The 17404-nt window shown below is 39.6% G+C and overlaps 1 protein-coding gene across 1 annotated transcript in view; it reads left to right on the forward strand.

Moving 5' to 3' along the window:
- The window catches only part of jph3b (junctophilin 3b), an 82021-nt gene that overhangs the window by 56250 nt on the left and 8367 nt on the right, over positions 1-17404 (forward strand). The window contains exons 4-5 of the mRNA XM_041997131.1: positions 6484-6608; positions 10309-11261. Coding sequence (XP_041853065.1) covers positions 6484-6608; positions 10309-11261 — 1078 coding nt within the window. The remainder of the gene's footprint in view (positions 1-6483; positions 6609-10308; positions 11262-17404) is intronic.

The following is a 17404-nucleotide window of genomic DNA, read 5'->3' on the forward strand; positions in this document are numbered from 1 at the left end:
GCTGATGATGCTCTGTGGAGCTTTTATCACCTGCTGCTGAGCTTTCCTTGCATTTCCCATGTCAGGGATGCTCTGTAGCTCATCTGTAGAAGTTGGTTTGCATTTCCCCATAAATTATGGTTGTTTCTTTTCTTTTATTAGGATGGACATTTATTATGACCAAGAGTCTTTGTGAGAGTATTTCCTGTGAATCAAAGATGGTTGTTCATTTATTGAGGAAAATTACTTTTGTATATTTATATTTGTCTGCACATCAGCTGGGTGGAATGTTAACCTACTAGCATGTCAGTAGATTGTTGTTTATTATTATTTGGGTCCCCATTAGCTGCAGCCAAAAATTGCTGTTATTCTCCCAGAGGTTTATTAAAAGTATAATCAAACTTTAGTACACATATACACCTACACACTGACATGCATTTACATATAGACATAAATGCCTCACACAAATGCATAAAATGCAATATATGTATATACAAATATGCATACATGAAACTCTATGTCTAAACTCATGTAGACAGATATATATGATATAGGATATGTGTTTACACATCCAGGTAGGGTTTTGTGGGCTATTTCCACATTAATTCATCATCAGTTAAGCAGGTTTCCTCAGAACTGTCATTTTTCTTGGTGTGATAGCTCCAACAAGGTATTGAAAACAGTCCTCTGAGATTTTGCTCCATATTGACATGACAGCATCACACAGTTGCTGCAGATTTGTCGGCTGGACATCCATGATGAGAATCTCCACCACATCCTAAAGCTCCTCTACTGGACTGAGATCTGGCGACTGTGGAGGCAGATCTCAGTCAGCAGATGGAGATGATTTGAGCTTTGTAACATGGTGCATTATCCTGCTGGAATCCTGAATAATCTCCAACCAGTCTGCATATTCTCTTTTGACCTCTGAACTCAACAAGACATTTCGGTTTCAGACAACTGCTGCTCACTGGATATTTACTCTGTAAACTCTAGAGATGGTTGTGTATGAATATCCCAGTATTTTAGCAGTTTGTGAAATACTCCAACAACCGTGCTATTTTTAAGTCACTTAAATCCTTTCTTCAGTTTGAACTTCAACAAGTCAACACCACTAAATGTGTTGAGTTGCTGCCATGTGATTGGTTGATTAGATATTTGTATTGGCAAGCTATTAATAATTAATCATTCATTATCTGTACCACTTCGTCCACTTAAGGGTTGTGGGGAAGCTGGAGCCTAACCCAGCATTTTAACAGGTGAGAGGCAGGGTACACCCTGGACAGGTTACCAGTCCATCGCAGGGCCAACACAGAGAGACAAACAACCAATCAGACTCACTCCTAGGGAGAATTTAGAGTGATTAATTAATCTAACATGCATGTTACGAGGAAGTCAGAGTACCTGGAGAGAACCCAGGCATAAACGGGGAGAACATGCAAACTCCACACAGAAAGGCCTCTGTTTGAACCTTCCCCCAGCTGAGGCTCGAACCAGCAGCCTTCTTGCTGTGAGGCCATGGTGCTAACCACCATACCACCATGCAGCCCTATTAAGACGTGCCTAATAAAGTGGCTGGTGAGAGTTTGGAGTATTAAATGATGAAAATGTGAAACAAAACTCCATGTGATTATACCAATAGCATACACTCTCTAAGTAACTTTCTAAATTCTATATTACCAACTACACTTCCATGAAATTATACAAGTGACAGTGTAGTTCTATCTCATACTGGGGCTATTTTCAGTGTTGGTGACTTAGAAAACTCTCTTTCATTTTGAAAACATTGTTGCTTGTCCTCCTTTCCCTCTTTTTGCTTTCATAAAGTGGTTGTCAGACTTGTGGACAATGCTGTAATTATGCTGTCCCACAATTAACCAGGCAGTGAGTCATTGATGTTAACTATGTAACACCTTTTAACTCCATCTTCTTCTCAGTCTCTCCTCTGCCTTCTTCACTTTCCATCCTGACCCTCTGCACCTCTGCTTTGTCAAAGGCTCTCCCCATCACCCCACTCCATCTCTCCTCTCCTTTCCTACTGCCCTCCATCTGCAGCTTTTTTGTTCTTTTGGACAGGATGCTGTGTTGTATATTTGAGCAATGCTAAAACAGGTAGTTCCTTTCTCTCCAGGCAGGAATAGCTTGTACCAGCTTTAAGGAAGGAATGGGACAGGAAGTTGTGGAGGAAAAGATGAGGCATCAACAAGTATTTTTACATTTTTTTATGCTTGTATGGGAAGCGGTTTATTCTTGACATATATAAAGATAAAAAATAAATTCAGAGATGACCCTCTATGATTCCTGCTTACACTTCACCACCTCAGCAACCAACAGGCGTGCACTCACACGGTGGTGTTGAGTATATGGTGGGTCTGGCATAGCAGTGCTGGCATAGAGAAGCAGAGAGGAAAGAAATCGATAGCCACAGACATGCAACACTGCATCAAGACTCTTACTGCCCAGAGAGAGACAGGAGGGATGGAGAGACTGTTGTATACAAGTGGAGAGCCCTACAGAGTAAGCAAGAAGAATGAAAACTAAGAGATGATGGTGAGAGGGGGACTGTAATTCAAAGGAAAGATCTATTGGATATAATCAAAAGAAAAGAAGCTAGAATGAGAGGCCGGTGGAAATGGTCATTGTTAAGGCAGAAGGGGCAATTAGAAAGCAACAGAAAGAAAATATAGAAAAATATGAAAAGGAGGCTGCAAAGGAGTTGTTGGAAGGAGATGTGAAAAGCCTGCCAGACACAGAGGCAGTAAGGTAAATTATTTTGTAATATTAAACACATTTTCTGGCAAAAGATTGCAGATTGCTCTGAACAGAACCCCTCCATCATCCTCTGTAGCAATTGTCCTCCTATTGCTGCTGAGTGAGGTATCATGTAGTATGTTGATTCTGCTGTTTGTCTTAGTCTCTGATTCAGTGTCTTGTATAATGAGATTTGTCAGCTACAACAAGACACATTATCACATATGAATGATGCCCAGGCTGTTAATAAAACCTAGAGGCAAAAGCTTCACGTGAAAATGCTAAAGTAAATAAATGTTATTAAAATCAATTTGAGAAAGATTTTCTAAAAAATGAAAAGCACATGCTAAAATGAAGACAGCATTTCAGGCAAGTATTTTTTTTTTTTTTGTGGTTTTTTTTTTTTTTCTTCAAGTTTTGGTTTTGTGACAGGAAAAGACCTACTATGTGGCAGTATAATATGGACAAACATAGTATTCAGAAGGACTTGTCATTAGCTATATTCTTGTCAAAGTAACTTGTAATTGGTGATGGTAAGTCATGCCGGGAGCTGGGAAATGTGATTATGTGTTTAGTTAAATTTAAAACTTATCCCTAACCCAACAACTGAACATCTACTTGCCCCAGGCTGGGCTCTAACAAACATTGGCTAGCAACAAGCCCACAAGGCTAACAACTAGCATCCCAAAGCTAGTGTTTTGCATGCTGAGCAACTCAGAAGATAAGTCTAAATGTGAAGCACAAGCATATTTGAACATTTATAGTAACATATTGTTTTAGTGTCTAAATATTCAAAGTTTGAAACGTAGAGGAAATGTTCGAAAACCTATTGCTCTCACCTTGAGGATAAGGACAAATACAAAGAAACAAATCTGACATTTAAACTTCTAAGCCTTCTGGAAAAGGCACATAGTACAAACATTCTGCATTTCAGCATTATCTGTAAAAGGCTCTTAAAAGGCTCTTAATCACAGTCTTCCAGTTAAATTAAATACAGTACAGAAAAGCGTGTCTTACAATTAGATTTTAAAGAAGAGACTCAAGGTTTACAGCTCTACATATGAGATGATTCTTTATATTTAGTTTTAACTCTGGATACAGAAAGCAGTCCTATTCCTGATATCTGGAAGAAAAAAAAAAACAAAAACAATCTAGAGACCTCAGAAGTGGAGAGAAGCAGCATTCTCAGTCAATCTTTTAGGCAGACTAGAAAACACATTGTTAGGGACCTCATACACCAAAGCTTCTGTTTTTTTATTCATGCAGTCTTCTGATTTTCCTTTTTTTATTTTCTTCTTCTTTTTTTTATGTAGAAAAAACCACCTTCTTTTACACTGGAGAGGGATGTCCCCTGTGAAGGCACATGCTGTACATAATGTCCAGCAGTTGGAAGTTTTGTTTTTTTCTTTTTTTAATCTATTTATGTCTTTTTGTTTGTGTGTTCAGATGCAACATAAAGAGACCCATGAAGGGCCTCTTGTTTCCACTGTTTCTTCTTATAGATTTGGTGTGTAAGAGCCCCCACAGTAATTATAATAATAAATATAATAATACATTTTATTTCTTGGCGCCTTTCAAACACCCAAGGTCACAGTACACAAAAGGAAAACTAAATAAAAAGACAATAAAAATATAAATTACATAAGAGTTAAAACAGATAATGGACATTGATATAAAAATTACACAAAACAGTCAGTTTACATAGGGAGTATGCCAGTTTAAACAGGTGGGTTTTGAGTGCAGATGTGAATGATGGAAGGGAGTTGATGTTCCTAATCTCAGATGGAAGTGAGTTCCAGAGCGGTAGAGAGACGGGCAGAGGGAACAGTAAGGTGAACGGAGGAGGATGACCTGAGAGCACGATATATATAATTTTTTATATCCACTATAGAGGTATGAATTAGCTACCCAGCTATATTTTAGAACATCCTGACTGATTATACCAAACAGTTATTGGTAACTCCTGCACTGCTGTTAATATATGATGAGTATCACATCCTTAGTCTGGATTTAAAAGATTTTCTGGCATAATAAATCCAAACACATAATGACACCAACAGTGGTTATATGAAATATTTAATTTTTTATTTCTTTATCCTTCTATTCAGTTCAGGTCAATTTGGCTTTATTTGTATGGTGCCAAGGCACTTTTAAAGATGCAGTCAAATTGCATCCAAATCATTGGAGTCCAGTTAAAATCCAAATAAAGTAAATCCATTTCATGATCCACGTTCATCCAGTTTATCATACCTGCATTCATATAAGCTAATTCATAAAGAATGATTGCCTACCTAAAGGAATCAGTCAACCTTTGTTTATATAGCACTTTTCATACTTTGAGCAGCTGAAAGTGCTATACAAAAACAAAAAAAAGGTTGCTATGCCAACAAGTCAGCCCAACCCACTCATGCACACAATAGATCAAAGTCTATTGTGAGGAAGAACCAAACAATGAAGCAACACTGAAAGTAAAAATAAGTATAAGGAATAAGTAAATAAATTAATTCAATAAAATAGGTAAAATTAGAATAAAAAATCTAAAACATAGCAGGTTAAATTTTTCATAGTTGACATTAGCAGAGTAAAAGAGCAAATAAAAAAATGGCATAAATCACTTCATCCAACAGACTGCATTGAATCTTGTTTTCAATTCAATCCTCTATCTTGAGCGTGCATGGAGAGGTGAAAGTGGACAGGAAGGAAAAACCTCCAGCAAAACCAGAGTCAGGAAGGCCAACCATCTGCTTTGTCCAGTTGAGGGTGGAGAGGACAGGAAAGATGTGATCAGCAAGCACTACAGCTCTAAGCCAGACACCTGCTGAGGAAGAAAAAGAAAAGCACACGTTAATGACACATATTAATATAGAGAATGAAGAAGAGCAAAGCGAAAAGTGCAGGGAGGTGCTGAGTGCATGGGACAAAACACCTAGCATACACCTCATAACACTGTATCACAGAACTGCACAACAGTATCTGAAGGAACCCAACATAGTTCCTGGAACTGGGACCCTTCCTCCAAACTCCTTAGATCCAAAATCTGATTAGGATGAGTATTTGCTGGATGATGTCTGGGTGCCTGAAACCACAAGACAGCCCATGAAGTCCAGTGTCCTGCTACCTCATTGGGTCAAAACTGTTTTCATTGATTGAGGAAAACCTGTGCAACATTACACACCTGGTTATAATGTTGTGTGTATTGCTGTATTCCATGAGCATAAATAGACATCTGTAAGTGGGTTAGAAGCTCAAAAGACCTTCTTTAACTTTACTAGAAATAACACAATAATAGAAGGCTCGTGTTGTAGATAGAAAAAGTTGAGCTGCTGGGTGAAAATAATTAAGCTCAGTGCGATCATCAACTCCTGACCATCCTGCCTGCAGGTTGAACAGTGAGGGTTGCCAGCTTCATTGTAAATAAGGATGAATCTCATTAAATCCATTTAATTTCACATGTCTTGACAGGGTCAATAAGAGTAATTTGGAATAAGAGTGGGAACAATAGAACTTCAGCTTTTTGTCTAAAACACAAACAAACCAGTATCCAGTTTGGTGTTTATGGAGGTGAAGTTGTGAAAACTGAAGCACTGTGGTGCTTAGCTCGCTCTTTCATTGTTCCAAAGCTCAGTCTCTTCATGAACTTAGTTTTGCAAAGCAGACGGTGATTGTGTTTCTATTTTATTTTAAGTTTTAAATGCTTAAAAGGTGAGGTTTGCTTCAACTTTTGTACTGCATTCATTGTGTTTTGTGTTTCAGGACAGCTCACGCGCAGGGTAAAGCCGAGGCGGCGGTGGGAGCGGCTCAGAAAGCCCAGGAAGAGAGTCGCATGGCGAGGGTCACGGCCAAGCAGTTCTCCCCTTCCTTCCAGCACCCTGGAAACGGTGGGCTCACACACATAAAGACACACAATCACCGGCTTTGTTGAGCAGAATAGACTCGTATCTAACAGCACGTGTGTGAACACATGCATGACCAAAAAACAAATATACACGTGTTATATATGTGTGTGTGTGTGTGTGTGTGTGTGTGTGTGTGTGTGTGTGTGTGTGTGCGTGTGTGTGTGTGGGGGGGGGAGGGGTGTTTGGTGGTAAAGGTCAGTGTCAGCCACCCTCCAGCTTTGCAATTCTGACTCTGTCACTCACACCTGTAGAGCGCTGCAGGTAACCAGTGCATACGAACATGCATGATGACACACACACACACACACACACACACACACACACACACACACACACACACACACACACACACACACTGACTTTATGACACATACTGTACACTTCTACAAACCCCACACACATTCCAGGGATGACAGTGATTGCTCTTCTGCCATCTTTTCTGCTCTCAGTGACTGTTCTCTCATGCCACTAAAAACAACCCATCCACTCCATGTTATTGTGAGAGCATCTATGTCAACAAGCATCAGCGCTGACATTTACTGTAGCAGCAGGTTTGTTTTGATATCCTGGGCATTATCATCATCATCTATCCTACTGTTTCCTTCGCACCTGTTAGCACATGAAAGAAAGAAAGACTTCGTAAATAGTTATGAGTTCAAGTGGTCAGAAAAGGTGGAACATAATGAATCTTTTTTTACTTCTGAATTTCTTAATATTGAATTTGATTTGTTTTCAATAGGAAGAGAGCTTTCTTTTTTATATCCAGCACTATAAATTTGTCTGTCTACAACATGCACTCTGGCAAAGCAACATCAGAATCATTTATAGTTCCAATACAAAACTTTTGAGCACATTTATGATTGTTTTACTGAAATTATGCTTAACTTGTTCCCCCAGATTTGAGAAAACATTATAAAATACATAAAAATGTATAGCTGTATTAGTTGATTAATGTGCTGTGAGTTTTAGTTGTACTGCAAAAATGGGGAGTGGTTACAGAGGTGTGCTTGGGTCTTTTAGAAAGTGGGTTTGAGTCCTCGTACTAGGAACTAAGGTACAAACCAGTGCAAGCCTACTGCCAGATTTTTTTTTTTTTTTTCAATCTAAAAGTTCTGGTTACAGTGCTATGCTGTTACACAACAAATTTCGACACAAAAAATTGTATAAAATGGTTTTCCACAAACTCATCTCTTACTTTTGCTGTTTTGTGGTCAAAAGTTTTATTCCAGCTGTAAAAAACTCTGATAAGGTGTTCTCCTATGACTCTGTGGTGTAAATTTGAAATCAAATATGAAGATCGTGGTAGTTTTCATGAAGATAAAGAGTGTCTTATAGAGAAATATTCACTCTTCCTTTCTAATGGTGTCTCTAAGATGAATGTGGGGGCTATCCCTGGATTCTCCTGACTCTGACCGTTGACAGAGGTGTCCATCATCAACATCGGCTGACGGCCTCCTGAATGATTTACCTGCATGACACCTCCCTTAAAACATATATAAAACTGTTTGTGTAAAATTCTTTAGCTGCTACTTTAGCACAATTACTCATCATACACTACTTTCCTAATTGCTAGACTAGTTGGAATGTTTGTTTTCTTTTTCCCAATGTGACATAACTGGGATAGACCTGATGGTTTTCTCTCAATTCACCAGTGCAGCCATCCAAACTCCTGTTAACTTCCATTATACCAGAGCTCTGAATTTTTCCTTTATTAGGAAGAAATTGGTCGTTTTAAACTGCCTTGAAAAAACCTATGTAATACAGTAGATTAAAAACCAGTTTTAACAAGTGTTTGTTTTAGACTCTTTTACAAGTCTGCCTCTGTCTGTTTAGCAGAGCCGTGTTATGTACTCCCCTAGACCCTGGTTACATAAAAAGAAGAGGGGAATCACCTTAGCAACCAGTATTTCATGATGAAAAATTCCATCATCGCTGCCCCCATAGACCTTGCACAATCTAAGACATCATGTCATCTCAAATAAGAGCTTATAAAAAAGGAGCATTAAGTAAGAGGCTTTTTTAGACTTAAAAGGCTAACAAGAAGAATTCCTGTCAGATTGTAACATAAGAGCTCTCTGACACATACACGAAATTACCAAAATTGTTTGAAATGTAGCATGTTAGGGTATCAAATGCGAACGGGGAAAATAAAGCTGAGAACAGAAAGGTGTGTTTGTTCCAAAATCTGCTGGGGGTCTGCTAAAATGCTTCTATTACAATTAAGCAATGATTACTTCTAAAGATATATATATATATATATATTTGTATACATGGGGCTGATTGTCAAGGTGAACAGTAAAAATCACAAATGTTGCTATTTATCTAGAGTATGAAACCCTAACATCAATCAGTCAATCAATCAAACTTTATTTGTATAGCGCTTTACAACAGCAACAGCTGAACCAAAGTGCTTTTCAACGTGCAATAGTAAGAGAATAAAAACAGCTAAAAACAGGTTAACAATAACAGTTTAGACAAAAATAAAACATTTTCAGAGTAAATTAGTGTAAAACAAGAGTCACAATGTAGTTAAGTACCAAATGCAAGTCTAAACAAATAAGTCTTTAGCTTAGTTTTGAACAAAGGCAGATCTGTGATGGTCCGCAACTCAATTGGCAAAGTGTTCCAAAGTCTGGGACCAGCTACAGCGAATGAACGGTCGCCCCACTGCTTGCAGTTGGTCCTGTAATAGGTATTACCAGGGGTGAAAGTAGTTGTTCTTGCCAGTACTATTTCCAAAAGCTTTATCTCTCTCTCACTTCATCCATTTTAAAATAATAAACTCAAAACTGAAACAAATAAAAACTTTTCAATATTTTACTGTAGGCTACATGTAGGTCTATGGTATAAGAAAAATTTTAAAACACTTGACAATATGTTAAACTATTTATTTTAATTGAAACAATAATAAAAATGCAGAGTATTAGTCTAAACACAACTGCTTACTCTTCTACTGATTTTATTCGGCGCATTCAGCAACGAGCATAAAGACATGAGGTGTGGTTCACGTTTTGAAGGCTGAGTGCAAAGGAGGCTACCGGGCTCTCTCCGAGGGGGCAGGGGACAGCGCAAGAGCCTTGAGGATAAGAGCGAGATGCCCGGACAGTTCAGAAACAATTCTGAACGAAGGAATTTTTAAACACAAAAAGCAGTTTTCAAAACTGCATGTTGCTAATAGATCTATTATGACTTGTTGTGACTTGTTCTGGTCTTTACAGCAGGCAGCAACTCTCCATCTTCCTGGTACTGCGTACCACCAGTGAATCTTTTAGTGGTACGCGGTACCGGACCGTACCGGCTTACTTTCAACCCTGGGTATTACATAATAAATGTGGGTTTAATTTGATTTAAATGGGACATTTTTTGTGCTAGAAAGTGAGTAACGTCAAGTCAAGATTACTTGATATCACAACTGTGACTGTGGGGGGGGGGGGGTGTACAAAGCAGTAGCGCTTAAGGCACCCAAATAGCTAGCAGTGGCCCTGCTTCCAAGCAAAATATATATATATATATATATATATTATTTTCATCAAAATAAAGATGAAGATTTGAATCATGCTATGGAGGTGACCTGCCTGGGAAAGATCATAAAGAACCTTTTATTAAAACCTTACATGTGAAAAGCAAACATGACTACATCTTCAACTCCTCCCTAACTGTCCGTCATCTTTCTTGTGTCTAGGTATGGAGGTGCAGCGTCCCAAACGTCAGGTATCCAGTGAAATAGAGGGTGAGGGGTTGTCGAGTAGTGCTGGTACAGCAGAAAGTCCAGATCTCTACATGAAGAGTGTGGGCTCTGATGATCCCTCCAATGATGCTGCCACCCCTGACCTCAGCCCGCCTTCTTCCTCACCGCCCCATACACCGCCTCCTCCTGCAAGGCCGTCCCAGCGCAGCAAGAGTGCCCGATTCCACCGGCAGAGCGCTGTGGACCATAGTGACAGAGGGAAGGAGGGAGGGGAGAAGGGTGAGAAAGTTGGAGGGCAGACAGAGATTCAGGTGTTGATGGAGGGAGGCAGCGGGGGAGGTGAAAGAGGAGGAGTGAAGGGGGAGTATCCCCGGCCCAACAGCTGGAGTGAAGACAGGAGGAGAGGAATGTCATCAAAAGTAGGAAGTGGGGACAGTGGGCGAGGAGCAAGCCGGACCAATGGACACAAACATAGCTCATCCAATCACAAATCACGGGAGCATGGCTCGTCCAATCACAGACAGGCCAAAGGGGACAGGTGGTTGGAGTCATCCTCCTCTGCCACGTGGACATCCGGGCACAGGAGCGTGCACGGCAGGGGAGGACGGCTTTTGGAGCAGGATGAGGAGAAAATTAGCAACTACGAGATGGAGATGAAGCCTTTACAGCCCAGAGACTCCACCACCCATAAGCCCCATGGGCACGGGGAAGAGAGGCACGGGCACACTCATGGAGAGGGGCGCTCGCATGGTGTGCAGAGACAGAGGCATAAGAACCGAGATGGGAGGGAGGGGGGTAAAGACTCAGTACACAACCCTGAGAGACCGGGGGAGAAGATGGATTCACGGCCTCTACGCCGGGACCTCACCCTTTCCCCCCCTTTGAAATCCTCCCCTATTATGCCGGAGCGGCAGGACCTCAGCATCACGCAAAACAAAGGCAACTCGGTAAGGTTTAATCAGCACTTTCTCACATGCAAACACAAGCACTTTTACTGGGATACCGGAAGTTTATATGCTGAGAAGGATGCAGCTCCCCTACTGGTGTGAGGGATGTAACTGCAAGACTAAAAGTTAATTAAATAAATTAACTGAAAATCATGCGGTATAGGTTGTAGTGAAGAATCATGAAGAACATGCAAAGTTTATGCTTAAAAGCCTCCGCTGATGTTCTAACCAGGAACCTTATTGCTGTGAGGCAATAGTGTTAACTATCACATCACAGTGCAGCCCGTAGTCTACACATAAACCTGTTGCAAACTCATTCAGTGCAATAAGTACTCTGTACCCCTCATTTGTAAGTCACATTGGATAAAAGTGGCTACTAATTCATTGTAATGTAATAAACATCTCTTGATTTGCTACAGCTAAAGGGGGTCACTTATGAACCTCCCAAAAGCTGCTCCACAGTTAAATCAGTGAAGTTTATTGTAGGAAAAAGCTGTTGAGGTACTTGAAATAGTTTTCAGACGTGTTTATTTCATGCTAATGCCTTTTTCTTTTGCTGCTGATATGTGTGACAAGGGCTCAGTCGGTAATGATAGCCATCTTTTGGAATAAACATACAGTCAGTACATAGATAAATATGGACCTGAATGGTCTGTTTTGTCATACAGAATGTTGGTATTCATGTTATATCTCACAGAGAGAAAACTGTGAAAACCTGCTCCGAAACTGCTGAAAAGTGTGTCAGTTTGAACCAATACTAAATTGTTGACACAGCACAGCTTCTAACAGAATGTCGCTAAATAGATTTTCTCACAGTGCCCCACACTTTGCCTGATTTCTAATATCCCTGCACTCTTAGAGCTCTGAAAGATTAAAGTGAACTGAGGAAAAAATTTGATTTGAAATATAATTAAACTGCAGGTAATTATAGTTTAGCACAGAAAAATGAATGAACCCACTTAAAACAATGCTAACTGAGTCTAATGACAACACTACGGAAGCCGAGAGAAGTGGCAATGGGACCTTAGCCATTATTTTCTTCTCTCCCAGCACCTCAACCAGTGCTGTTCTATGCTGGGATGCCTCAGTACAGCAACGGACGCTGACATCACATTCATCACTGATCAATACATCCAATTTTACTTTTATCAAGTCTGACAAAGGCTGAAATTGTAACGTGTCTGTTAGGTTTTACTAATCACTCATTCACATAATTACATATATACATCATGATTTTAGCCCCTCCCATCAGCTGTCATGGGGTCTGCAATAACAAGAAAATAAACTTGTCTTGAGATAACACTTGAAAAAAAGGATAATAGCCAATAATTGCCACTCTAGGCTTCCATACAACACAAAACTCAACCTGTGAATATTTGCTGGTTTGAAAACTAGGCAAGATGGTAAAATGGTTTTCTACACAGCAAGAAGCAACCTCTTATTTCCACGAGGAAACAAGCTGTGAGGCCTTCAGTCAAATCTCTGGGGTTTTAAGTATTGTTTTATCTTTGATGTTTAGTCGAAGTATTGGCTGGCAATTAGTCTGTGCAGTTACTTTCAAACATTTTTTTTATCTTCATATGTTTGTGGTGTATCTACTGCATAAACCCAAGACTATGGACATTGTCCTCTTTGCTGAGTGAGTGAGGATTTTCAGTGACAGTGATAAACTCTTGTTTGATAGCAAACTTCACACTGAGACCTTTTATACTGCCAGCATTTTTAATATTCTCAATAAGATGCAGCTGCAAAGTACACCAGCAGAGTCTGTGTTTTTTTCCTCTGGTTGTTTATTTGTTATGGTTCAGTAACGAATACATGTCTCAACTAATACTTTTGCTGCTAAGAGCTTATTAAGAGGTTTCCACCATTGTCCGTTACACACACACATTTTCACAGACTCTGAATCTTCTCACATATTTTGCTTTGTAGATCTCACAAGACCAAAGTTTTTATTTGCCATTTTGCATTTAGAAATATTTTCTTGAAGATTTGTTGTGGTTCTCTGACAGAGTTTGGTACAAAGTGATGAGTTACAACCCATCCTTGCTTGGAAAGTCTAAATCTTTGGCAGATACTCTTTTCATACAAAATCCTGGCACCCTCACCTGTCCCAGTTTATTGGATGGTTGTAGAATCTTCCAAAAACACTGTTACTGTATATTCTATAAACCTTTCTGTCTAAACTAGCCTCTCTCTCAACTTTCTTTGAGTGTGTTCCTGCATTAAATGTTGAATTTGTTTATATTGTGGTTAAATAATGTTTAAAAATCATTATCCCTACATGTTCCTGATTTCAGGGCGAGAATGCCTGTGTTGGCCATACCTCTAACTTTCCCGAGCCAACAGTCAAAAACTCACACTCACTTCACACCATGGCAGACCGGCAATGTGGAGGTGGATATTGTACTCTCTTTAACACCCTTTTAATTTCTTACTCTATTATTTGCAGCATTTTTCATGTGTGCAACCCAAAGCAACACTTTGTGTGCCTCCCTAGTGAGAAAACCAGGAAATGTGTGTTGCTATCCCCTCTTTTTAAATACTATCATACCCCTCACATCCACTCAGTGGCGGCCTGCTTTTCACTCTGTCTTCCACTATCGATGTTCAGATCCATTGTAGACACATTCTGCTGATGGTATGCCTTATGTGCATACCACCTTATTGGCCACGCCACCCACCGTTTAATGGTCAGGAGGGTTACAGATGTGTGAGAATTAAAAGTCTCCCTCATTCCCAGTTGATCGTGTCCCTGGCCAAATCGAATCATTGCAAATGCCAGGGACACCATGCAGATGCTAATCAAAACATGTCAATGTAAAACGAACATCTTCCACCTTAACTTTGTCTGAAAGAAGAAACTGTGAATATACAGGTTTGTTAACCACAATAATTGCTTAGGGTCCTTCTCTGTTAGCTTCTGATATGTTGTGGGTAAATTAAAGCTTATGGGATTAATAAAAGTGCAGCTGCGTTCTTGTTTTACTCAGCAAGATTGTGAAAGCTGACAAGAATATATGAGCTGAGTTAATTTTAACTTGAGCTAATGTTTTTGTTTTATTCAGAAAGATGTTCTAGCCAACTTTTAGATGAAAATGACAGACTTGGTTACTCAGAAGAATCTAGGCCATGATTAAACTGACTGTTTACACCAAACGCACATAGAAACAATGCTATTAAAACACTAAAATTTGTAATTATAGGAGAAGAAACAATGCAGGATTTGTCAGGGTCTTAACCCCAACTGCTTCCAAGCTTTTTCCATGCTTTCGTCTACTTGGTTGTGTAGAAACACATCTGGACCTGAAGTGGCGGGTATTTCTCTATTTCAAAAAATCTTTGTTGGACTCTGTACTCATCTAACCCAAAACAATCTGTATGAACAATTTCAGTCCAGTTTCCGCTCCTTCCACAGCACTGAATTTGCACTCTTAAAAATCACTAATGACCCCCTTATTGCAGCTGATTCTGGTCTTCTCTCCATCCTCATCCTTCTTGATCTGAGTGCGGCCCTTGATATTAAATTTCACACCAACATTCTCAGTAGATCATTTTCTCTTGTCCTCAATCACACCCCACTTAAGTGGTTTAAATCATACCTCTCTGGCCACACTCAGTTCATTCAGCTTAAGTCCTTCTCTTCCCAACCCTCTCCTCTCCTCCAGGTGTCCCTAGGGCTCTGTCCTGGGTCCCCTTCTTTTCATAACCTGCATCTTCCCCCTTGGCAATATCGTCCAGAAACACAATGTTCAATTTCACTGCTACGAGGATGACATCCTGCTCTACATCTCTAGCAAACCAAATTTCTTCTTCCCACCTCCCTCTCTTTTCAACTGTTTAGATGACCTAAAGTCTTGGTTCTCCTCCAATTTCCTCAAACTTAACAGCAATAAAACCAGACTTCATTTTCATCTGCACACTTTTAACTCATACCTCTTCAGTTTCTCACTTTCTATCGACAACTCTTCAAGTCTCCCTTCCTTCAGTCTGCATACTTCCACCTTCGCAACATTAACCGCCTTAGCCCGTCCCCCACACCTCCCTCCACTGCTATCCTGGTCCAAAGCCTGGTCGTCCTTCTTTTTTGTCTTCCTCACAAATCTCTCCATAAACTTCAACTGGTCCAGAATTCTGCAACCCAGATGAGCACTAAAACCCCATCCTTTTCCCACATCACCGCTGTCCTACAACAGCTTCACTGTCTCTCCATTAAATACCGTATCCTTTTTCCAAATCCCTCTTTTCACTTTTTAAGGGCATCTATCATCTCGCTCCTCCATATCTGTCCACTCTGCTCCACGCTGCCATCCTTTCCCCTTCACTCAGATCCTCTTCCCCTCTTCATCTTACTGTCACCACGTTACTATGGGAGTCTTTTAGCTGCTCTGCTCCCAAACTCTGAAACTCCCTTCCTCCTGACCTCTGTAATGTTGACTCCCTCCCTCTCTTTAAATCCCTTCTAAAAACCCACCTGTTCAAACTTACCTACAACCTTTAACCCTGTTTCAACTCATCTGTCTGTTTGCTGTATTTCTGTGTTTTTAAACTGTTTTATTCCACTTCCTTGTTTTATTGCACTTAAACTACTTTGTTTAACTTTGATTAGTTTTATTTAGTAAAATGTATTATTATTATTATTAGTAGTAGTAGTAGTAGTAGTAGTAGTAGTAGTAGTAGTAGTTAAAATTAAAAATTTAAAAATTCAACCTTAAAAGAAACAAATGCAGATTTGGACTTTTAAATAAAAACTATTGAAATGCAACAGAGAGCAGGTGGATCTCTAACCTGGATTTAAATAAACTGAGCATTCCAGCTGATCTGAGGCTTTCTGGGAGTTTGTTTCAGACATGTGAAGCATAGAAGCTGAACGCAGCTTCTCCATGTCTGGTTCTGACTCTGGGAACTGATAAGAAACTGGATCCAGAGGACCTGAGGGGTCTGGTAGGTTCATACTGGGTCAGGAGGCAGCTGATGTATTTTGGTCCCAAACCATTTAGAGTTTTATAGACCAGCAGCAGAACTTTAAATTCTATTCTCTGACAGACGGACAGACAGCCAGTGTAAAGACCTCTTGTCCCTTGTCATCTAAGACAAACTTTCTTTAATGTTTCTATAGTCTTCAGGAATATTTCTCCAGGCTTCTTGTAGGACTCTCCAAAGCTCTTCTTTGGATGTTGGCTGACTTTTGTTCAGTTCTTTCAAGATGATCCCACACTGCTTCAATTATGTTGAAGTCCAGACTCTGGGACTGTTTTTCAGTTGTACTGTCTTCTGTGCCTTATCCCAAACAGGGCTCTAGCACCTATCAAACAAAGCTGGTACTGCAGTTGTAAAGCTCATGGGATTCTCACTTCACACATACTGTAATTGTTTGTCCATTCAGAAACACTGCAGTAAATTAGATTAGTTTAGTTTTTACTGTAAGGACAAAGTTTAACCTGTTCTAATGGAAACTTTAGTGTTTTGCTCACAGGTTGCATCTTGCAGTAGGTAAATAAAGCCGTTCATGTCTGAACTTTATGTTCTTGCAGCAGTTCGTATTTAGATGTCATCTTATGCGGTTATCCTCTATCTCATATAAAAATATATTTCGGCATGAACACTGAATGGAAGCTGGAATTTAAAAAAGATTAAATCACAATATTTGTCAGAAAAATTACAATTAGATTTTGTTTCACCATCATTCAGGCCCACACAACACTGGTTCATTCTTTCAGCTTTCTTTTAATGCATTAATGACTCAAAGGTCAGCATTAAGTGGCTTAAATAAAAAGCTACAAAGACTGGATTGAAAATGAAAGAAAAAACAAAAGCAAAGAAAAACTTCCTGATGAAATCTTTTGAAGATGAGGAGACAGTCTGACTCATTAGAGGTCAAATCTAAATAAATGAGAGATTGCTAAAAACTTAATACACACTAAATAAAAATAAAGAGACCTAAATACTGTAGCATGACCTCTTTACATTTGCAGGTTGCAGTAGGTTTGCCATGCGAGGCCCATTTCACTCAGTCAGTGGATCAATTGTGATGTTAAAATATTGATTATTGCAGCTTTACATTTCAATTCTCTGGTCATCTGCATGGATTTATAACTGGACAGCAGCTGTATGGCACATTTGTCATATCTGTCATGTCACTG

The sequence above is a fragment of the Melanotaenia boesemani genome, chromosome 10 (genome assembly GCF_017639745.1).
Source record: "Melanotaenia boesemani isolate fMelBoe1 chromosome 10, fMelBoe1.pri, whole genome shotgun sequence".
Lineage (NCBI taxonomy): Eukaryota > Metazoa > Chordata > Actinopteri > Atheriniformes > Melanotaeniidae > Melanotaenia > Melanotaenia boesemani.